At 47.3% G+C, this 23,529-nt stretch overlaps 2 protein-coding genes across 3 annotated transcripts; one reads left to right on the top strand and one right to left on the bottom strand.

The window, feature by feature from the left end:
- Positions 1 to 519: 519 nt before the first annotated feature.
- On the top strand, positions 520 to 4,437 carry LOC123070227 (uncharacterized). The gene is made up of 7 exons (XM_044493312.1): positions 520 to 979; positions 1,484 to 1,791; positions 1,884 to 2,600; positions 3,056 to 3,184; positions 3,303 to 3,506; positions 3,731 to 3,931; positions 4,068 to 4,437. Exons 1-7 carry the CDS (start codon positions 712 to 714, stop codon positions 4,191 to 4,193), a joined length of 1,953 nt encoding a protein of 650 aa, XP_044349247.1. The 5' UTR covers positions 520 to 711; the 3' UTR covers positions 4,194 to 4,437.
- An 868-nt stretch (positions 4,438 to 5,305) lies between these two features.
- Positions 5,306 to 16,035, bottom strand: LOC123070226 (potassium channel AKT1). 2 transcript variants are annotated; one of them, XM_044493310.1, is made up of 11 exons: positions 15,527 to 16,035; positions 9,121 to 9,486; positions 8,903 to 8,960; positions 8,495 to 8,812; positions 8,038 to 8,283; positions 7,848 to 7,946; positions 7,642 to 7,686; positions 7,363 to 7,548; positions 6,831 to 7,025; positions 6,668 to 6,743; positions 5,306 to 6,438 (listed from the first exon to the last, which is right to left on the bottom strand). In XM_044493310.1, the coding sequence occupies exons 1-11, from the start codon at positions 15,745 to 15,747 to the stop codon at positions 5,555 to 5,557; spliced, it is 2,694 nt and encodes an 897-aa protein (XP_044349245.1). In that variant the 5' UTR covers positions 15,748 to 16,035; the 3' UTR covers positions 5,306 to 5,554. The 2 variants fall into 2 exon arrangements, with proteins under 2 accessions (XP_044349245.1, XP_044349246.1); XM_044493311.1 differs by lacking the exon at positions 15,527 to 16,035 and adding an exon at positions 10,345 to 13,468.
- Positions 16,036 to 23,529: the final 7,494 nt, after the last annotated feature.

Below are 23,529 nucleotides of genomic sequence, written 5' to 3' on the forward strand. Positions count from 1 at the left end.
TGATTTTTCAGCTGTTAACTTTTGTACGAAACACTATTTTCACATGTAGACACTTTAACATAATATACATAATATATAAACCGAGGAGCAAACAAGCCAAACAAGCTGTTTGCTCCTCCTCATGCTTTACACATGAATGTTTACCCAGCACCACCGATTTATCTATGTTCTCACAAGGGTCATGTCTTTTACCAAGAAAAGACAAGGCATCTGAATTTTCTTTGCTGCAAAGCAACAGCCTAGAAATGGGCAACCCATCTGTTCAACGCAGGACCGTGCTGCTGTCAAGGACAGCACAACACAAACACGAAGGGAAAATGAAACACGAAAACAGCGCAGGTAAAAAACCCAACTTATACTTGCTCGGCATGGCATCCTGACAAACAAGAGCAGTTTGCCGTTTGTTACTCTAGATCGCAGGCAGCAGTAGCACTAACAAATTGACAAACCCACAAGCGCACTGTGCCATAAATACCCCTCCGCTCCTCTCCCCCGTTTCTCCTCTCTCTCTCTCTCTCCTTCTTCCTCTTCCTCTCCCCTTCACCGGCATCTTCCTCCTCCGCTTCCTCCTCACGCCCCCACCCCACCCACCACGCCCGAACGCCCGAACCCTAAACCCACGCAGCAGCGGCGGCGGCGCGGCCTCCGCCTGTCGCATGCCCGCTGCCTCCTAGCAGCCTGGGCCGCCGGCGATCGCCGGAGTTGGGGGAGATGGGGGCGGGCGGGAAGGGCTGGCCGGAGACGGCGAGCCGCGGGGTGAGGACGGCGTGGTTCATGGTGGTCATGGTCGCGTCGCTGCTCGTCGCGTCGGCGCCCGTCGTGGTGGCCGCCGGCGACGTCGCCGTTACGCTCTGGCTCGAGGCGCGCCTCGGCTGCCCGCGCTGCCGCGGCCTTCGGGACCACCTCCGGGGGTACGCCTTCCGGAGCTCGCTCGTGGACATACCGCTCCTCTCCGTCCTTCGCTCCCTCGTCATCACCTGTAAGCTGCCCGCATTGCCTCCCTAATGCTGTTTCACTGCGCCAAACGGCCCAGTTGCTAACAATCCTGGGGAATCTGTATCTGTCTGGGTCGGGTTTGCTTGCTTCCCCATCCCCCGAGCCCTTTTTCTTTTCTTTTCTTTTCTTTGGACAAAGAATGAAGTTTCGTTTGTCCTTGGAGCCTATTTTTGGGACTTGAGCGCTTCGCTTAGGATTCTCCATATTTTTTGCATTTATGCATGAGGATTTGGTCACCCGAAAGCTACATCTGTGCTTGTCTTCTTTCGCTTGGGGGAGACGATGAAACTTTTATTAGTAGTAGTGGAAGTATAAGTGTCGCCTGCTACTCTTCAATTGTACTAGTATACCAATTTATTTAGTTAAACCGCGTCATTTCCTTCAGTCGACAGCTTGAAACTTGAAAGACATTTGAAAATTTTCGGTACAGTTACAGTCTGCACCAGCCATCATCAGATTCCACTAACCTGCTAATGTACTTGTGCAGGCGTATACCTCGTGTGTGATACTTCTGGTCTCTCTCACGGCCCGTACCTTGGGACGACAACCTTCTGTTCCTTGGCTTCACTGCTCATCTTGCTCATGAAGGCCTGCGTTTACAGTCCAGCTCAGGACATTGGGCCTGAGCTCTCGCCGTCATTGGCGGATCACAGGCTAAATATGAAGAAGTTATGGGGAATGCCTGCGCTTTTCCTGTCTTCCTTGATCTTTGCTCTCGGCCACTTTGTTGTTGCTTACAGAACGAGCTGCAGGGCTCGACGAAAGCTGCTTATCCATCGCATTGACCCTGAATCGGTATGGCCTGTTCGCTTGAATCTCACTGCACATGATGGATTGCTGTTTCTGTTTGGTATTTATGGGTTATGGCCCCTTCTGCTCCTTTTCAGATTCTGGCTTACAAGAATGCCTTTCCTGGATGCTACAAGGTTCCTCGGTCGCCCACTCCGCACAGTGGGAAACTTTATTCAAGGAGCGAGAGCGAGACAAAGAGAAAAACTCTTGTGCACGATGACAGGGATATTCCAATCAGTTCTCTTGCTGATAGTGATAGCATGTTCATTGCTTGCCAGGGGATCACTGTACACTACAAAATGTCTGATCCATCAAGTTGCATATCTCCAGCTCCTGAATTGTTTCCAGAAACTAATCATGATGCTGTTTCGTCAAGCATTTCTCCTAGAAGACAGAGGCATGAGAGCCCACCAACAGCTTCCTCGAGTACCCGTCGTCTTTTGCATAGGAGCTTTAGTCATCAGTATCACCAAACATCGTTATATGCACCATTGTTGGTAGAACCACTGATCTCTCCAACGGTGTCAGATGGCATCCCCTTTCTCAGTCTTGACGACGGCAGCTTACAGGTGTGTTCAAAACCTATGGGCTTTGATCTTGAGGCTGGAGAGCACCGGAAATTTGCTGTTGTTTTGGTCCATGGGTTTGGAGGGGGAGTATTTGCATGGAGACATGTTAGTAATTTGCTTGCTCGACAAGTGGGTTGCACTGTGCTGGCCTTTGATCGCCCTGGATGGGGATTAACATCCCGACCTCGCAGAAAGGACTGGGAAGACAAGAATTTGCCAAACCCATACGAGCTTGAGTCACAGGTGATCCATCTTACCATCTATTCATTGATTAGGTCATAATCTATTTGTAGGGTTGAATTATGTCACAAGAACTCCTAATTAAAGTCTAGCAAGTACCAACACCAACAGTATTTACCCCAAAGTTGCAGTGAAATTTTATTTATTTATTTTCACTCAAGTGAAATATTTTTTTTAAATACCTCTCCCCACAAAAAATTATGGCTAACTAGGTGAAATGTTGTCTTTTCCAAAATATTCTTTGTGATAATTAATTTTATAGTAAGTGCTATTGCCTGAATGCTTTTAGTTTCCACCCTCAGAGAGACATTTTATCTTGAGAATATTCTGTGTCATTGAGAGTTTGTATTGTCACTGCAACTTTAAATAAATTCACTTTGAACTACATAACCTTTTCCTCTGTATTTCAAACAGCGTGATCATGTTTTAAAAACACCATTTTGTATGCCCTTGTGCAGGTTGATCTTCTGATTTCATTTTGCTCAGACATGGGCTTGGGCTCGGTCATTTTAGTTGGTCATGATGATGGCGGCTTGCTGGCACTGAGGACCGCAGAAAAGTTACGCGCTTCTGGAGATTCTAGGAAGGTACAGTATTGTGACCTTTCTTCGTCCATTGTAAATCAGCAACTTCTCATAATTTTGGATGGAAGTTTGTCGGCGTTGTAATGAGCATATTAAATTAAATTCCCCTGCGTGTTCCCAGGTCGAAGTGAAGGGAGTTGTTCTTATAGGCGTAAGCTTGTCGAGAGAAGTGATTCCTGCATTTGCTCGTATACTCCTGCATACTCCTCTGAGGAAAAAGCACATGGTGCGCCCACTTCTACGTACTGAAATCACTCAGGTGATCAATCGGCGAGCATGGTTTGATGCCACCAAGCTGACAACAGACGTTCTTAATCTTTACAAGGTATACACTTGCATTAGTTTACATTTACCTTTTAATCTATTGTGAAAGTCAAACCCTCTTAACAATTATTTGAATACACCAAAAGGGTAACTCTTGTTGCATGTTGCATTGTATGATACTACTTATATATAGAAGAATTACAACTGCATTCAAACATGCATGTTTTTTTTTTCCATTGTGCGCACATTTAACTATTAACCGGCCTAATGAACTTTTGCATTCAGGCTCCACTATATGTCGAGGGCTGGGACGAAGCACTCCATGAAGTAGGCCGTCTTTCATTTTCCACCGTTCTATCATCAAAAAGAGCAACAGAACTACTAAGATCGGTGGAAGACCTCCCTGTTTTGGTGGTAGCAGGCTCTGAGGATGCTCTTGTTTCTCTGAAGTCGGCACAAACTATGGTTTCAAAACTTGTAAATTCTGTAAGTTGTCTACCACTTATCCACTTCATCTTGTGCAGTCAGAGTGGTATATATTTCTTCCATAATATATGACATAAATTCTGGCTTGATTTGCATATCTAAATAAATCTGGGTTTTGCTTCTTGTTGTTGTGCAGAGGCTAGTAACTATGTCAGGATGTGGTCATCTGCCACACGAAGAATGTGCCAATGCATTGCTCTCAGCTCTTTCTCCGTTCATCTCAAAATTGGTATCGTCAGATGATTCATTGCAAAGATTGTAGCATACACCTGTCCATCTCCCCTTTTGAATTTTGCTCTCTTCTGTGCCCTCTACATTGAGTAGATGACCTCTAGCTGTTGCGAGTTGGTGTGATCCCATGTTAGTTGCAAAGTAGTGGAGCCTGACCCAAAATCTCAAGGGTCCTAGAGCTCCCCTAATTTATTTTTTGGTCATATGTATTTCTGTTCCCGATCTGTTCAATTAAGCAAGTTGAATCTGTACAGCCCATGCTTGCAGTGTTTCCAGTTCACGTCTACCCCAGCTCCAGCTGCTTCATTATCATTGACTAACTCCAGCGGAGCAACATTTAAGTAACAGATACCTGACAACAATGTGTTAGTTTTTGCTTCGCTCAAGTTCAAACTCAATTGCGTTTAGAAGCCTTTTCAATTGTGCGACATTTTGAGAATTTTTACGTAACTTACACACGTAGTTTCTGCCTAGTATTCACACAATGTAGGTTTCCATTATTTGTCCCAATGATGATTGCAAAGGGGGCGCACATGTCAGCCACATGCTGAGGAGATACTATGACCCTGCATTTGAACAGATTCTGGATGGTTTTATTGGCTCTGTCACCTCCGTGGCTTCACATGCCAACATTACTTGCCTGAGCTGTGAACTGGTGGTTGGTGAGGCGTGTAAATAAAGATGTCCCAGGATCAGCCAGCCTCACGTGGCTTGTGTTGCAGCAGAAATTACTCTCTGATGAGGCTGTGAACACGTGTGACCTTTACACAAGTACTCCCTCCATTAACTAATATAAGCTTTTAGATCATTACTTTAGTGATCTATATAAAACATCTTATATTAGTTTACAGAGGGAGTACAATTTAATTTTCACACCACTGCCTTTGAACAAAAATAAAATGAGCATCAACAATTCTCATACAGCTCCTTGTGGTGTGCTATTTGCTGGTAGTCCTTCTCTGAGACGCATACACCAGGGAGTAATAAACCAGCAATACAGTCTTTGTTTTATAGGAAGCACTGAAACTCAGCAGGTTACTGGCATCATTCCTCAAGTGTCACACAGATTCAAGCGGTCAGCACCATTAGTTCCATAGGAAGGCCGAATTCACAAGCAAAGTTAAGGAATATGAGAGAGAATAATAAAATGAAGCTAGATAACCTTACTATTTCCTTGGATAGCCTGTGAAAATTCTGCATGCCTAGCAGACAAGAGTTTCTATACAATGAAAATTCTGCATGCCCAGCAGACAAGAATTTCTATACAAGGCATACCCTACCACTTCGGAATGATTTCCAGTTATTTTTTCACCATTGGCTTTTTCGTTACAAGCGTGGTTCAACATTCCCCTTTACCCTAATTATTGTAAACCGGAAAACGCAATTATATGCCTAATTTTTACCTCCTATTTGCGTATCATCTGGTACCCAATCATCACTGGCAAGAACAAGATGATCACCATCTCTGATGAGCTCAACCTCGTCAACCTCTGCGCCCTCAATTGTCAGGACCTTAGTGGGCATCATGTCAAACTTCTTCGCACCTAGTTGAAGAAGCTCCTTTATCGACCCCGGCAAGATCACAAGCTTCCCAGCAGTGTTCCCCTTCTCGGGGCAGCTGATTGTCACCCTGATGAGTGGGTTGTGATGGACCTGAGGATAACTCGGACCGCCCGTTGCCGCAAGACCTCTTGAGAGTAGATGGTCGGTCTCTCGGCGCGGATGAGACGAAGAGATGACACCAAAAAGAGAGTTGTGGAAGCTGACTTTCCTTCTTTGCGGAAAAACTTTGCTGGGTTGCTGCTCAGCATCTTCACGGATCACCTTCTGCATCGAGGGATCGCTGCTGAACCTGCCTAGCAGCATAGGCGTCACCCTACCGTTTGATGTGTACTTCCTCGGTGCTATCACTGATCTAAACAGGTTTTGTATTTCTTCATGGCCTTGTTGCTCGGCTAGAGCTCTTGGGGTCCAGCCGTTACTGTCCTGCTTGTCAATGTCTGCTCCGTGTCTCAGTAACAACTCAACCATCTCAACGTTCCCGTCGCAGACAGCACGGTGCAGCGGAATGTTTCCATCTTTGGATGGCCTGTTTACATCGATGACATGCTTGAGTATCTGCTTGAGCAGTTCTATATTGTTTTCCTCAACTGCGATGCAAGCATATAAGCTTGTATCCCCGGATGATAGTTCTGCACCGCCCTTGACTAACAGATGCACAACCGTATCATGTTTCGCATATACAGCCTCCCATAGCGGAACCTTTCCTTCCGAATCTGGATGTTGGAAGAATTAAAGGCATAGTCAGCTAAGGGTATGATCAAACCTTAACAACTCTTCGGGATTGGTATCTGCAATTAATAAGGCACTCTTGTACTAGTCAAGAATAAAATTTTCCTGAAGGATAGATGCTAAAACATTTCAGAGGAATTATGCAGATGGTAGATTTGCTTCATTATGATGATGATCTATATAATAAGAAGGGACCATCATGGTTAGGCATACCCCTGGCATTTGGATCAGCTCCATATTCTAATAGAAGCTTGACACATTGCTCATTTCCTTTGGAAGCAGCTATGTGCTGTCGATCATGAAAATGAACAATGTCACTTTCCTGCTTAATAAAAATCTACAGAATAAAGAATACAGTTATGATGAGCATACTAACCAATGCTGTACGCCCATCTTGATCTGACTCATTTGGATCCAAATTACGCTTAAGTAGTTGATGCAACAAATGGTCATCTCCTCTAGTCACTGCAAAGCAGAGTGTAATTGGCAAATCCAGACGACCTCGAGCTAACATGCTCTCGATCTCCTTCAGAACACCTACCATTACGCCGTCTGTCTGCTCTTTTAGTAACTGCACCAAAAAAGGGGATCTTAATAAGTCCTAGAACAATCCTTGATGGTATTGCAGTTGTTCTTAAGCAAACAGCATTTTGTAAGGCATTGTCATCGTCGTTGGTTATGGCTGGGAGCATCAGAGGAAATTAACTTGAGATAGACCCCATAATGCAACTTAAGGATCTTAGGTGAGCTAGCGATGATTTGAGAATTGAAGTTTCAATTTCACACATTGTTGATGCAGGTTCTAGTAGTGTTGCTCACGATCTTAACAAGAAAGATCTAACAGAGTCCGTAATGTGCAATTTTGATAGGAGAAAAGATAATTGTGAAGAGTAATATGGGCAGTAAACCTGAATAAGGTTGTTCATGATGATAGTTCCATCTCCAACATTGGATTGAACAATGCTGAGAAAGGCCGTACGATTCATCCGTAGAAGCTGACATAAGGATCTTGTCCGGACAGTGAATAATTGAGGCCTATAGCAAAGAACCCCAATTTCTCCAATAACCTCTCCTGACTTGGCCACTCCAACCACCTGGAGATTACCAAATACCAGTATATCATTTTTAAGGACCATTTGATGCATAAATTTACTTCAAGTTCAGCACCAAAGCAACACAGGACTTACCTGTTCTGCACCATGTTCCGCACCATTTGGAACCTCTACTAATTCCTGAAAAAAGCGACATGTTTATTGATTGTTAAAATGACACACACTTTTTTTTGGGTGTTATAAAACTACTATCAGTATAACTACCTTTTTTATCTATATTCTTCTCATACATAACTATATTAACTAGGAAATACAAAGGATAAGAAAAATAGTATTCTTACCACACTACCAGAAACTAAAATGTAGAAGTCAGTGGGTGCTTCATTCTGCAAAATGACATCCTCCCTAGGTGGAAAATATTCGGCTTTCATCTCCGAAACCTTCAAAAGGGACCATGCAAAATGACAACATAAGCAAACGTTCAGGGAGTAATTACCTGAAGGAAAGACCAAAGAATTACCACGGCCTCACCAGTTGAAAAATCAGATCATTAGATACTCCTTGAAACAAGTAAATGTTTTGAACCAGATTGAGGAACAGATATTGCGAAATGCTGGATCTAATAGCCTTAGGCAGCGCATCAAGTGTCTCTTGTTGTTGAAGACCTTCAGAATCTGTCCTGAACTTTAAGCTAAGATGTGATATCATCTGATCTTGCAACCGAGGTGGTAGCTGATTCCTAAGTGCAAAGCTGGTTGCTGCTTGAATTGTATCCCGCTTTAGTCGAAAAGAGAAAAAGAAAAAAGATCTCAGAGTCGAGTATTAAAATAACTATCCAACGTACTCCCTCCGTTCGGAATTACTTGTCACAAAAATGGATGTATCTACAACTAAAATGCATCTAGATACATTCATTTTTTGGACGAGTAATTCCGAACGGAGGGAGTATATATCAACCAAAGGTTAGTCAAAGTCAAACGAAACTCACATATTTTCGAGTACGGCTGGTGCCGTGGACAACCAAGTTGGTCATGTTGCCAATCAAATAAGCAGTCAGTCCAAGGTTAAAGAACATGTAGAAAATGTTGAAAATCATCTCCCTTATGTTCTCCGCATGATAATCCCCATAACCCACAGTGGTAAGCGTGGTGATTGACCAATATACTGATGTTACGTAGCGAATCCACAAGCCCTTGGAATGAAAATCTGGCATGGTATTGCCAATCCATGTTTCCTTTGGGTCCGGGTACCTATCAGCAAGGAGATAGTAGAAGCATGCTGCACAGTGCACGGCAAAAAGTGTGACCTACAAGATAAAATGTAAGGAAATAGGATATCATCATTCATCCAAAATATTGAAGTTACAGGAGAATACTCAAATGTTGAAACCACTTACACAAATGAGCTTTGCACATCGAACCCAGAAGTAATTGAAGTGTCTATCCTTCTCTAATCTAGTAAATGAAGAAACAGAGGTTAAACATGGTACAAAAGCATGCAATAGGTCAATCAACAAGTTTTAACAGTACACGTTCAGACTTAGATACTAGTTCAGGACCTCAGAACAGCAAACAAAACATAATTTTGTAAATTCATGCATTACCGCAAACGTACCTAGCAAAGAGAGAGCTGACTCTCCGGAGACGCCATAGACGAAGCATGTTGAAGAATCCATATGATCTGAGCTTTGAAGGTAGCATCCTGCGAGCAATTTCTGATGGGATGGTGGAGGCAACGTCAAGAACCAACCAGCTGGTAGCATAACGCCAAGCAATCCTCTTTGGATCATCTTCCAGCAAATAGGTCAGTCTGTCCAAGTAAGCTACAAAGAAGGTCAGGATGATGTCAACTGCGAAGATTGCATTCACGGCATTATCTGTCGCAGCTAGGCCTCCCGTAGGAATCCGAATGAAGCCAAATTCGAATGGGGAGACCCATGCAGAGTAGACCACAAGAACTATGAGGAAAGTCTCCCACAATCTGCATAATGTTAATAACAAGATATCAGAATTTATTCTTGCAACTACTGTAAAAATGTCTTATTTCTCTACAATAGAGACCAAATGAGCCCGCTTAGAAGTGTAAATATATTTATTATTTATGTCGAGTTTGTTTAGCATTATTGCATACTACTTGGCTTTCACACGGCAGCTCAAAATTTCGCACATATGGTACCAAGCACCCGGGTTCGAATCCACCTTGCTCTTATCGAAAACTCGGGGTGAGAGTCTAGATGTACCATACTAAAGGTACCCACTAATAATTATAAAAAAAGGGAGATACCTGAGAGAAAAGAAAGACTGATGATTCATGTAAAGACAAATATCACATGGAATGTCTTGTATATATGCCTTTTTTCTATAATGCGTTGGCAGTGCCTACTCTTTTCCACCACGAAAAATCACATGGAAAACACACTTTCACGAAACATCATGAAACCATGTGAAGAAGTTTTATTGAACTCCAGAAGAAATATTAAATGCACGGGACATGATATTGAATTAAGTCCAAATTTAGAGCTCAAACTTAATGAAGCTGGGAAGATATTATCATACTGATAAACATCCAAATGAATAGCGATGACCGGTAAACAGCAATTTGAATTTTGCATACTATATCTTCACATTAGAATTTTACATGGACCCAGAATATCACATACAAATGTAAATATTGTTTTGAGAATTTTACATCCGTGCTAACTGCGACGGCCCTTGGATGCTCTGCGGAGACTTCAACTTGATCTACCGAGACGAAGACAAGAACAACGGGAATATTAACAGACGCATGATGGGGCGCTTCCGTCGTGTTATCAACGACCTCACGCTTAAGGAGGTTTACCTCAACGGTCGACGATACACATGGTCAAATGAGCAGACCCCGCCCATGTTGGTTCACCTCGACAGAGTCCTTTGCACCGCGGATTGGGAGGAGCGGCACGGCGAGTGCCACCTGCGCTGCCTTGCCTCGGTTGTTTCCGATCACAGCCCGCTCATGCTGGACTGCTCGCCCTCGCCCCCGGTGCACCGGCGCTTCCAATTCGAGGAATACTGGACGTGCATTGCCGGCTTCCAAGACGTGGTTGCAGCTGCTTGGTTTTCGGTGGACGACCCGAGCCCGTTCCGCCGCATAATGCGGCGCATGAAGGCCACCGCACGCAGACTCACGAGCTGGAGCGCTCGCGCCGTGGGCAACATCCGCGACCAGCTCGCGATCTCGCGCGAGCTGCTCCTGCGTCTTGACTCGGCCCAGGAGCTTCGTCAGCTCACGCCCCACGAGGACTGGCTCCGCCGACAGATCAAGCTGTCATACCTTGGCCTCGCTTCGCTCGAGCGAACCCTGGCTCGACAACGCGCGCGCATCTCTTCTCTCAAAGACGGGGACGCCAACACATCCTTCTTCCATCGCCAGTGCACTTATCGCAAGCAAAAGAACAGGATCCACTCCCTGTCGGTTGACGGCGTCGTGCTCACCGACCAGACTGACATGGCTGCGGCGGCCTTCGCGCATTACGATTCTCTGCTCGGGACCGATCGACCTCGAGATTGCGCCCTTGACCTGCAGCATCTCATCGAGCCGGCCGCCCTTGACGACCTGGAGGCCCCATTCACTGAAGACGAGATTTGGCAAGCCATCAAACGCCTGCCGGCGCGCAAGGCGCCCGGCCCGGACGGCTTTACCGCGGAGTTCCTTCGATCCTGCTGGCCCGTCGTCAAGCACGACTTCGTCTGCGCCTTCCAGCAGCTTCATTCGCTCCGTGGACGAGGATTCAGTTATCTGAACCAAGCGCTGCTCACACTCATCCCAAAGCGCGCCGACGCTGCCAGCCTGTTCGACTACAGGCCCATCAGCCTCATCCACCTCGTCGCCAAGATCTTCGCGAAGGTGCTGTCTCTCCGCCTCGCGCCCAAGCTCAATGACTTGATCAGTCCCATCCAGAACGCCTTCATCCCCGGACGCAGCCTCCACGACAACTTCTTGATCGTGCGACAGTCGGCGCGCCTCCTCCACCAGCTGGGAGCTCCGCGCATCCTCCTCAAGCTTGATCTCACCCGCGCCTTTGACTCCGTCTCATGGCCCTTCCTCTTCGAGGCCCTGCGTCGATATGGGTTCGGTGATCGCTTCCTTGGCTGGATTGCCATCCTGCTCTCGTCGGCCAGCACCCGAGTCCTCCTAAATGGCGCGCCTGGCCCGGCGATCTCGCATCGATGTGGACTCCGCCAGGGCGACCCGGTGTCACCGCAGCTCTTTGTGCTTGCTGTCGACACGTTGGGGCGCTTGTTTCGCCGGGCTGCTGAGCTCAACATCCTGCAACAGCTGCACCCCCGTCGTGCGATCCCCATCATCTCGCTTTATGCCGACGACGTCATCCTCTTCTGCCACCCCTCACCTAGCGACACGTTGGCGGTCAGAGAGATTCTGCAGCTTTTTGGCAGAGCTTCAGGCCTGCGGGTAAATTTTCAGAAGAGCACGGCCACGATGATTCGTTGCGTAGCCGAGGAGGTCGCTCCGGCCATCGCGACGCTGGGATGCCCCATCGCGCAGTTCCCCATTACCTACCTGGGTATCCCCCTCACCTTGCGACGCCCGACTGCTGCCCAACTGCAACCCGTCGTCGACAAGACTGCCGGGAAGCTGCCCACTTGGAAGGCGCACCTCATGAACAAGGCTGGACGCCTCGCCTTTGTCAAATCCGTGCTCTGTGCAATTCCCCTGCATCAACTCCTTGTGCTCGCGCCGCCGAAGAAAGTCCTCAAACTCCTTGAGAAGATCCAGAGAGGCTTCCTCTGGGCTGGCCGCACCGAGGCTCAAAATGGCAACTGCCACGTGCACTGGCGCCGCGTCTGTCGCCCCACACACCTAGGCGGCCTCGGCATTCATGACCTGGAGCGCACGGGCCTTGCCTTGCGCACCAGATGGCTCTGGTTCGCGCGCACAGACGGAAACAGGGCCTGGGCTGGCCTCGATCTGCAGTTCTCCAGTGAGGAACGTGCATTCTTCTTTGCGTCCACCTCCATGGTCCTTGGCGATGGTCGGCGAGCATTGTTCTGGGAAGACCGATGGATCAACGGGCAATCCATCTCTGAGATCGCCCCCCAGCTATATGCCCTCATCCCCAAGCGCCGCCGCAAAATAAGAACAGTGGCCGATGGCCTCCAGGCGCACACATGGGCATCAGACATCCATGGCGCCCTTGGCATCCAAGAGATTGGCCAATACTTGCTAACCTGGAGGGCCATTGAGAATATCACTCTCTCTGGTGATCCAGACCAGCTCCATTGGAAGTGGAATGCTGCTGGCACATACACCGCCCAGTCCGCGTACCTAGCCACCTTCCATGGCTCTACTTCCTGCCCGGCATGGAAACTTAATTGGAAAGGCTGGGCCCCCCCGCGAGTGAAGTTCTTCCACTGGCTCGCTAGCTTGGGACGCTGCTGGACAGCTGATCGTCTCGCTCGCCGCGGACTGCCGCACCCTCCTCGCTGCCCGCTATGTGATCAGATGCCGGAATCGATGAACCACCTGATCATGGATTGCCCCTTCACCAAGCAGATTTGGCACGACATCCTGTCTTGGCTGCACCTCCCTTGCAGTGCGCCTAATGGTGAAAACTCCCTGTCGACCTGGTGGCACACGGCGCGCCAGACCACACCCAAGCTGATGCACAAAGGACTAACATCCGCGACGCTGCTGATCCCTTGGATGACCTGGAAGCATTGCAACGATTGTGTCTTCAATGCAGCCACCCCTTCGACTAGCGTCTTGGTTGCAAAGATCAAAGAAGAAGCTGCGCTCTGGGCGACCGCGGGTGCTCGAGGCCTGCGTGTCATCCTCCCACAGACCTGGGATGTACACTGAAGTTATTTTGTGTTTCTCGCCTGTAATGGTGCCTCCTAGGAGGATGTAACAAACTATCTCTCTCTTTGCAATTTAATGAAACGCAAAAGCCTTTTTGCGTTTTCTCAAAAAAAAATTGTACGTGCAGTTTCCACCCTGCACGGGCATGTAACGCGACACGTTTTTGTGCATATTAGCAAAATAAAATTAAGAACATTTAACCTTCACTAAGACAAGAGCAATTTGTGGGCGTTTCCTGCTGCTTTCCTTTGCTCTGTTTTGTTTTCGGTTGCTTTGTTTTCCTTTCTATTTTTGGCTGCTTGGCCTTGTGCATGCTTCACGCCTTCTTGTTGTCTCTTCTAATACAAAACAAGACGTGTTTAGGCGAGAGAATTTCTAGCTTTTACCCCTAGTTATTGCAGTCTTGCAGAGTATCAATAGTTGTTTGATTATCTTTTTTTTCGCTCCTTTTACCTCGTACTCGTGCCTTATTCACGGTTTAACCCCATTGTGAAATTTTTGGCCAACCTGACATCTGAACCCACATGTAAGACCAATGTGGCAACTGACACGAACTTCACATCCCAAAATATTGGGAAACACTTGTAGGAAGTCTCCAAAATCTAGGGAAATAAATCACATTTCACTAATTTTAACTCCAAATTTGGTTGCAGCCATTCTGTTTTTTTAAGTATATTTATAATCTAAATTTAAGGTATTTTTCCATTTGTTTGGAATTTAAAAGTGAGTTTATACTCGGAACAAGTACCAGATAATATGAAGTTAAGATGAGTGAGATACTATTTTTCAAGTTTTTGGAGAATTTCTAGAATTAATTTTTAATACTTGGTGACATGGCATCCATGTAGCCTTCGTGTGAGGGCTGCCTATGATGACATGTGGGGTCGTCCTATCAGGCCGAGGATAACTTGTTAAATGGGATACATCTGTATCTGTACCGATATATAAAGTATCACTAGGGTGGAATCTAAATAATCTTGACCATTCACTTCAGTCTGATCATACGGTCCACAAATTAAGTTGGGCCAATGGAAATTACTCCATATCTTATAACTTATTTGTTAAATTTGTGGCTAATTATAATCATAACTGCATTTTTTTTATATTGGTCAAGACGTGCCTTGCATGTACACAATCACTAATCCTGGATTAAGCACAGGTTCATGTCGAAAAGGGGAAATCTTGTCAAATTGGGTAACAGTTAACGCTGTATGAGAACTAAGGAGTTAAAAATTCAGACATGCAAGAAATGAATATAGCGATAGATAATAGTAATTCAAACCTGCAAAACTTAGTAAATGATGCAAAAGGCAGTAAACCACTGACCGTAACAAAAGCTGTAAACAAGTAATTAATAACGAAGAAAAGTTTTCGATGTGAATTCCGTGAATGAATCCTTTATTTGGGGAAGGAAGCACTGAAAAAAAAAGGGCGAAACGAGAGCGGGAGAAATGTTGGCATCAAAATCACGATTTCCTTGTCTGTGTTAGAAAAAGCAAGGACTAAAGCAGTCGTAAAGAGACCGGACCCGTCCAAAGTAGTAAACAAAAAATAATTCAGAGAGCCAGAGAGGACAACTACTCTGTAAACAAACGCACAAACAAATCAATTATTCAGTTGAAGTCAAATCTAGAGAACATAAAGAAATCGAAGCGTTGGTATTCTTATTTTTAATCCAACGAAGCTTTGAATCCTGTGTTCCACAAAATAACAACAGATAAGAGGCTCTGAAGATGTGATCCAAGAAGAAGAAGAACTTAGAGCATAGCAAATTAACTTAGGCAAAGCACTAAAAAGGGAAGAACACACATAACTAAACTGAGAAATTCACAGCCTGCATGATAATATGATGTTAAAGCTAGCAACAAATATAGTAGTAAGAAAAAAGAGAGGACAAAACAGAGCAGAAATTGCAAAGCCTCTACTTGACAGCAGCAGCTACCATTCATCAATCAATCTGTTAAAGTATAGCTGACATAGCTAAGTAAGTAGCTAAGGATGAAGGGACCGAACCGGACACGACCAATGCGCAAGAGAACAAATTTTGAAACCAAGCGCTGCGGAGAGATAGAGGGATGGCGTGGCGACAGAAAGTGGAGCCGAGTAACACTGACGAGGAAGGGAAATTGTGGAGAGCAACGGGGAGGCGGTGTGTCGTTGTTACCTGTATCGGCGGTCGTAGGGCGAGATGATGAAGCGGCGGAGCTTGACGCGGCGGTTGCTGCGCGCGCCGAGCGACGGCAGGATGCCGCTGGAGAGGCTGTAGTGGCTGCCGTCCCGCGACATCTCCCTCTCGAGCGCGTGCGCGTCCCTGACGACGCCGCTGCCGCCCTCGCCCCACGGCCCGCACGCCCGCATCCTGGCGGCCCCGGACCTCGACGACATTGCGGCGCCTAGCTCACTCACCGACCCGCCGCCGGGCCGGCGGGTTTAACGGACGGAGGGCCACGGAATCTTGCGGCGCGGCGCGTACTAGTTAAAAAAGGAAGTCCGGGTCGGATGGATTCTTTCCCTACTTGCGTTGCTGGTTCGGGTTTGTTTTCTTGGGAAGCGCAGCGCAGGAGACGTTGGGAGTGTCGTGCCGCGGGCGGCGACGGCCCTGGCTCTGGCTCTGGCTCTGGCTGGGCAGAGGCGAGCGCGCGGAGGGATGGAGGGAGACGACTCCAGGTCTGGGGGCAGTTGGACTTGCGATCACACGCGCCCGGAAGGTGGGTTTTATGGAGAACGCTTCCGCGGGTCGGATTCTGTGCTGCGGGTCCGGCGGGGACAGTTTTTTTTCTTTTCAAAGTAATATGTGCCTCACTTATATCATAAGGATCAAAGTACAAATGTAAACCACCAACATTACAAAATTAAAAAAAATAACATAATATTTCTGAGCTTGACACCGACGTCCTTCACCTGCCTCCAGTACCACCATCGTAGTCATCAAAGAAAAAAAAATGACGAATCACCTCCTCATACTAGCTCGACGCGGATCCATCGCTGATATGCAGCTTTGCGGACCTCAAAGTGGCTCACCAAAAGTGATGTCATCGTCGTTGAACGAATCAGACCAGGGCAACATTTCGGACACGGAATCGAACTTCTATTTGCACTCCACCACGACTAAGACGCCAAAGGCGAAAACCATACCTGTCATCCATCAACCACAAACCCATCACATGTTTGTCTTTCAGATGTCATCGATGCAGACCACAATCTGCATCCTCTCCTGGACTATCTTCCAAGCTCCGCGTCGACGTTGGAGCAGACACCATCACAACGGTGAATCCCGATGACACATGTCCACCACAAGAATGCCGCTGACGCCACGGCATTCACGCTTGAACAGACTGGTTCCCAAATCCATCACCGCCCATAGAAACGATCGCCTAGCCAGAGAAGAATCCAGAGCTTCACTATTCAGCATCACCGTCGCCGCCGGCAAAGCCAAGACGTCGAACGATCCAAAAAACTAAACTAGTAAAGGCCTAAGAACCAAAAGTTAAAACGATCCGCATGTGTGGTTCCAGCGATCTCCCCCACCACCAATGACCAAAAAGGCGCCGACATAGGAGAGCCATTGGAACAGCGCTGAAAGAGCTGGCTTTCTTGGCGGCGGCTAGGGTTTCTGGTGGCTAGCCAAGTAGCCAAAGAGCGACTCCAAAGCCCAGCGGGGGACAGGTTTGCTTGCTGCCTCCTCCTCTGCTTTTTGTCAACGCGCCGTTTACGTGGTACACCGGCGTGTCTTGGCCGCTAGCTTGGCTAAAAGGTAAAAGGAGTCACACACACGTGCAGGCTGGCTCCGAGGTCCAACGCTACGCCCAGTTTTTAAACCCCAGCCCCTTTTTAGCATGCCGTCCGTGTTCTCTTCTCCCTTTTCCGATCAAACCCGAGCATTGGTGTTGGACACTGGATCCCCGAATAAAGCCGTTTTCGTTCCCGCGTCTCCTTTGAGTTGTTATTAGTGTTCAACTTACTACTAGTATAGGCACCTCTTTTCCTCACGTCCTCCTCTTTCGCGGTACTACTTCTCTTTGCTCTTTCTATATTGTGTATATATATGGTCCGCTCCATTGATTCCTTCGGAATGCATTTACACTCACCGTAGCCCAGCTTGTAATTTGGATATGAAAATTATTGCTCAGCCTCGTTAGAGCATCTCCAATTGGTGCACCCTGATGGATCCGGCTTGCCTGCTCCCTTTCCATACTTCTATCCGTGCTTCCACTTCATCCTACGGCTGTTCTTTTTTCTTTTTTCTTTTCTAATCTAATCATCCCCTGATTTTCAGGGGATGGGACCGGGTCTTATTTTTTTTCTAATTAAATCAAGCCACGTACGTGAAAGCACGGATGGGAGCATGGGAAATGAGCATACAAGTCTCGTCCCCCCTGATAGGGCATATTTACATCACAGGGGCAAAACGGTGCTCCAATAGATGCCCTATTTCTAAATCTTTTTATTCCAAATTCAGGGCAGCTGCGAAACACAGCACCAAGTGCTGCAAAATTTGCAACACTTGGGGCAGCTGCCACAAAACAAATCGCTTCGTACACGAGCCGCCAACCGTTGTACTGAAACTTCCTGTGTGCCGCGCCCACACCTCTACCCGACCACCGTCGATGGAGATTTCGGCTGCGAAGACCATGGCCGCAGCTCATCTGCCCTCCCCCAACTCCGTCGCGATGCCGCCACACTACCCCGTCACTTCGGACGATCGCTGGAGTCCTGCCGGCCATTGAGTGGGATCCGCCACGACGGTGAGTTTCAACCGATGCGGGTGTTTGTTAGAGTGCCACAACCCGTGATGCCCCCTCCTGCGCAGCTCGCCGCCGTTGTTTATAGTTGGACTAGTGGATGTTGGAGCTCCGCGGGTAGCTGTGCCACTGCCGCCACCGAGTCGAGCGACCGCTACTTTCTGTCGGCGTTACCGGCACGCGGCATCACCAAATTTTCGGTCAACACTTGACCGACAGGCGTCAGCGTGGCCATCTTCATTAACCTTGCTGCCACTATGACCATGACTGAGTAGTTTCCTTTGGACTATGCGTCTATAGCAGTAGCTAGATGGCATCCTCTCTCCATTGTGCGTCAATACAAAGTTCCCGTGAGCTGCCTCGGTGTCGCTACCATCTACACTCCGGTGAGCAGCCGCTCGGTTTCACCCTCCTCGCGCACAAGGTGTTTGAAGAAATTTATACTATGTACTCCCTCCATTCCTTTATGTGAGGTGTATTATTTTTGGCACGGTGACCAAGCCACAAAATTATAGACATGTTAAGACGAAATTACCCTTAGCAAATTTGTTGGTTAGTTGTAAGTAAATCAATTAGTCCAAAAAATAAGAGATACATGCAATCGACAGAGAGATAGTTTCCTTCTTTTGCTACAAGAAGAGATACAGACAATTAGGAGACAATCCTTTTCTGGAAGGCTAACAAGGAAATTATGAGGAATTAGAAGAAATGCAATCGACAGAGAGATAGTTTCCTTCTTTTGCTACAAGAAGAGATACAGATAATTAGGAGACAACCCTTTTTCTGGAAGGCTAACAAGGGAATTATGAGGAATTAGAAGGCTAACAAGGGAATTATGAGGAATTAGAAGAAATGCCTCTTATATTGTGGAATTTTATCAAAAAATAAATACACCTTATATAAAGGAACGGAGGGAGTATTTTTTAAAACCTTTTTCGTTTTATTCTTTGTGCATGAAGACATAGTTTGATGGAGATTTATTATTGTTGAAGAGCTCATGTGACTCCTGTCTTTCAAATGATTCCTCGTTGGATGAGGAATACGACTTGTACGAGGAGGAGCTGATACGTCTCAAACGTATCGATATTTTTTTTGGGGGGGGGGGGGGGCATGGGCCTCGCGCGACCAAGGTGAGCCGTGCGGAGCCCTCGGGCACTGCCTTACCTCCCCCCAAGGCTCTATAAATTCTAAATATTCCAAAACCCTCTATACCATTTTTTTCCTGATTTTTGCCGCCGCCGCAAACTCCTGTTTGGGCATACCGTCGGAGGGGAAATCGATCTCCGGAGCCATCTTCATTAACCTTGCTGCCATTATGACCATGTCCGAGTAGTTTCCTTTGGACTACGGGTCCATAGCAGTAATTAGATGTCATTCTCTCTTCCATGTGCTTTAATACAAAGTTTCCATGAGCTGCCTCACATGATCAGGAACAATTTGATGTAATCGGTGTTGTGTTTGTTGGGATATATGATGAATGGATCCACTTCTCAAACCCTAACAATGGTCCATGAGAAATGGATCCATGGAGTATGTGTATGTCGTTATCCAACACCCTTTCCACCATGGAGGGGGTAGGAAACTGTAAGTATTTGCATGACACATACGATAATCCAAAGGGAATGCTGAGAGGTTTAGTGGCAATTTCAAAATATGGCGCACACACAGCTTGCAAGAAACTCACAATGTACATGTTTGCATGATCGAAGGCGATAACGTAGAGGCACTGATGAGGTTAGTGCCAAGTTTTAAATGTACCGGGCTGGCTGGGGACATTTGCTTGTCCTTGTCCTTCACCTTGTACCGAAAAGAAATGCTCCTGTCTTTGTCACAAATTTCTCCAGTTTTGTTCTTTTTCTTGATTTGCAGGATTGGGGGATGAACCGGTTTCATGTTTTTGTTGGTTTCGTTGGAGGACCGCTGGAATGGAGTGCAGAGGATCGCATACCTGGCGCCTTGTTCGAGTAATCGTGCTGTGTCCTGGCTCCCTTGGTACCATACTGTAATTACTCAGCAACATAATCGGTACTTAGTAACATGCAGGAATTATACAGGCGACAACCCAGAGGTGTGTGGGTAAACAATATGCCCCTGCAGATGAATACTTATAGTAGTACAAAACAGACCATTATAATTGGTCCACGGATACACCTTTTCCACGAATTGTTTTCAGCCGTCTTGAACAACCTAACAAATGCGGACTATGTTGAATCTAACTTGGACAGTTAATAAATGAAGCCGTCTCTAAAATTCGTGGAGTAGGTCCTTAGACTGGTCACAGTGGGCAAGAACATAAGCTAGTAACTTCACACTTTCCTAGACTATGTTACTACCTTCATAGTGGGTAGGAACATCTATGTAGTGTCATGCAATGATGTATTTATTAGGTTATAGACTCATTGTTTCTTGGAGTGTGTGATGTTCCGGTAACTTAGCTAGTTATCACAAACACCTCTCTCTTCATTAAATACATGCCACATAAGCAAAGTTGTATTGGAGTGTGTGATGTTACTCCTAAGTTCCTCCCCACTGTGACCAGCCTTAGGGCATGCAACCCGCAAATTTTCTCCAAATCCGCGGACACGGATGTGGGAGGCCGACATCCAACACTAGCCGCATACATTTTCATAATAACTTAAACTAACCGGACGAAATTCGATCAAACACGGTTAGATTTCATATAAACATGACGGATTTCATCTAAACACGACGGATTTCATTACATTTACATCAACTAAGCGGAGCTCGTCTGTTAGGTCTAAATGGTCGCTGGCGCCTGTTCCTGTGTACAACCATGAACCAAGAGAACTGAAACTTCACCATCTCCAGCTCCGCCTTGACACTCTCAAGCTCCGTCTCCGTAACCTCCTTCTCCGCAGGCCCGGGAAGTGAAGCTGTCCGCCTCCACATCGCCGCCAAGCGACTAACCGGCTGAAGATGCTCAGCCCACCAAGCTTGGCGTCGACTGGAGGGGATGAGCGGTGGCCTTCCTCAGACCAGAGCGGCGGCGACCCACCTCGCAGTACTCTTCCTCACTGTGGGCGGCGCCCGCGGACGCGCCGACTTCTTCATGGTGACGGCATGGCTCGGCCTCGGCGCTGTCCTCCTCGTCGGTCTCGTCGAACACCGCCTCGCCCGAGTCGTCGTCTCTCTCCTTGCCGACGGCCGCCACCTCCGCCACCCGCTGCCGGTACCGCCGGCGGGCGAGGCGCATCTCACGAGCGGAGCGGTAGGACTCGAGCAGCCCCTCTTGCTCCGCCAGGTCCGCGTCCGGGTGCGACAACCCTGCTCGCGGCGACCTGCTCCTTCACATGCAGATGCTCATGGAGAAGGTTGTGGTTGTAGTTGGTGTCGGCCTGCGCCTCCCGGAACCGCTCCTCTCGCTCCTCCCCCACCATGTCCATATAATGGGCACGGGCCTCGCCGATGGTCATGGTACAATGCACCGGCGAGGGTGGAGCAGAGGAGGAGGGTGCCGAGGAGGAAGAAGAGGGTGGCGTTGGCTCGTCGGAGGAGGTGTCCTCCATTTGCACGTCCTCCGGCTACCTATTGGCCTGCCATTCGGCAGCAATGGCGGCCATGGCCTTCTTCTGCTCCGACGTCAACCCATCTCAGAGAGCTTTTGCGGCGGAGGGATCCATGGCGGGGAGTGGTGTAGAGTGGGATGACTGTGGCTATGGCCGGGCATCGGGGCAGCGGTTTATATAGCACCGATGGACAGCAGAGGGACAGACGGGTGGCGCCGGAGGAGACGTCTCGGCAACCGCGTGCCATCAATGTAGGCGGCAGCCGGCCGGACGGGCAGAAATCATGTCGTTTGAACGCATGGTAGTCGCATACACCGGGAAGCGGCACGGGCAGCGCTCTCTCGGTTGGCGCGCCACTTCAATGCTGGTGCCAGTGAGCGATCGCGTCCGCTCTGGCGGGCATGAATGCGGGTGCTGACGCTTTGGAGCAGCACAGATCGAAAACGTGGGAGGGAGAGGGGTTTTTGGTTGGCCAGGACGGTCAGAAGCGGGCTTGGCATCGTCCAGAGCACCGCAAACCTCCCCCACTTTTATCTCGGGTTTGCGGAAGAAAACGTGTCCGAACCATGCCGCGACCCGATACAAGACCGTGTTGAATGGCTTCCGCAGTCTGGAGAACGTGATCCGGACGGTTGTGGATGGTTTGAGGGTCGGTGTTGGAGATACCTTTTTAAAGAAACTTCTTGTACAAGGTTCTTTCCGGTGGAACCTACTCACCCGGCCTCAAGTCTCAGACTTGACACGGGTGGTCACATTTTTGCGGATTTATTTCATACTCTTCATTGCTTTTTTTTGTAGCAGTATGGCGTGCCCGTCGACTATGAGGTGTCTATCAGGACATCATCAATTTTAAGATGTATTCTTAGGGTGAGTATGTGTGCCTGCTTGTAAGAGTCCACTTCTGTATTGTGTTTCTAAAATAACTAAGGACATTTTCATCCCCCTAATTTGCGTCCAATTTCATCTTTACCCCTAAAAACATCAACTTTACGCCTCTTCCATGAAAGCGCTTATGGAAATACACCTCCATGCCGTTTTCGTCGGGTGAAAGGCCTTTGTTTGTAGTGTACGAATAATTGTGTTGTTGACATCAGATTTTGGCACGGTCAAGAACTTAATTAATATGGCCTTAAATGGAGAAATGATCTACATCAAAAGGTTTTGTATTATCGACATGAACATCTTTGAAGTTTGGGCCGTCGCCATCCGACCTCATCTCAAGGGCTGAAACTATGCTCAAAGTATTAAGATTTTGTATTCAGAGTATTGTTTGGCCAATTAAGCCTCCAAGATGATCTCTGATCTCATATGAGAAAAGTTTCTACATGGATTGTCTTCGTCTCGTCAAAACAGTTGATTTTAATATAAAAACCGTCTCAATCCAAATACGTATGCAAAAGTTAGAGACATCGGAGTGCAGCCCTACCACGAGGCAAAAAGTGGCGCGAGGCATCAGACACAATGTCTGATGGGTCGCGCGTGCGATTCAGCCCTTAAGATAGCCTCAAATCGAAAAACGTTCAACACGAAAGTTGCTCGTATCGTTGAATCGGTTAAATTTGCTTTTGGGATCATCTTTACCCAAGGTCGTTTGTGGCCTGTGGGACCTAAAAACCAAATTGCTGTCCCAGACTTGCCTAAATCCGAGTTCGCTTAATTTTGGAAAGATTTGGACGTGATTGGTAGTCTTTTTCTTGTACGGGAAGTCCAGCCGCCTCATAAATGGATGAGAGGTGATGGCTGATTGAACAACACACAATCAAACAAATCATCTACCACTTTTTATCTTTTATCTTTTCTCCTTAACCCTGGTTCTTCTTCTTCCTCGTTCTTCGTTCATTCTTATTCATTGCATGGCAGCGAACCTCGAGGCCCTAGGGGCGATTAGGTCGATCTAG

Source organism: Triticum aestivum, chromosome 3B (genome assembly GCF_018294505.1).
Source record: "Triticum aestivum cultivar Chinese Spring chromosome 3B, IWGSC CS RefSeq v2.1, whole genome shotgun sequence".
NCBI lineage: Eukaryota > Viridiplantae > Streptophyta > Magnoliopsida > Poales > Poaceae > Triticum > Triticum aestivum.

Excerpts from the sequence above, each read along its gene's own strand:
- LOC123070227 (XM_044493312.1), top strand. The coding sequence starts at position 712 with ATGGGGGCGGGCGGGAAGGGCTGGCCGGAGACGGCGAGCCGCGGGGTG. Across the intron at positions 2,601-3,055 it reads CATACGAGCTTGAGTCACAG|GTTGATCTTCTGATTTCATT; the intron begins GTGATCCATCTT and ends GCCCTTGTGCAG. Across the intron at positions 3,932-4,067 it reads TTTCAAAACTTGTAAATTCT|AGGCTAGTAACTATGTCAGG; the intron begins GTAAGTTGTCTA and ends GTTGTTGTGCAG.
- LOC123070226 (XM_044493310.1), bottom strand. The coding sequence starts at position 15,747 with ATGTCGTCGAGGTCCGGGGCCGCCAGGATGCGGGCGTGCGGGCCGTGG. Across the intron at positions 8,813-8,902 it reads GATGTGCAAAGCTCATTTGT|GTCACACTTTTTGCCGTGCA; the intron begins GTAAGTGGTTTC and ends TTTATCTTGTAG. Across the intron at positions 6,439-6,667 it reads AGCTGATCCAAATGCCAGGG|ATTCGGAAGGAAAGGTTCCG; the intron begins GTATGCCTAACC and ends TCCAACATCCAG.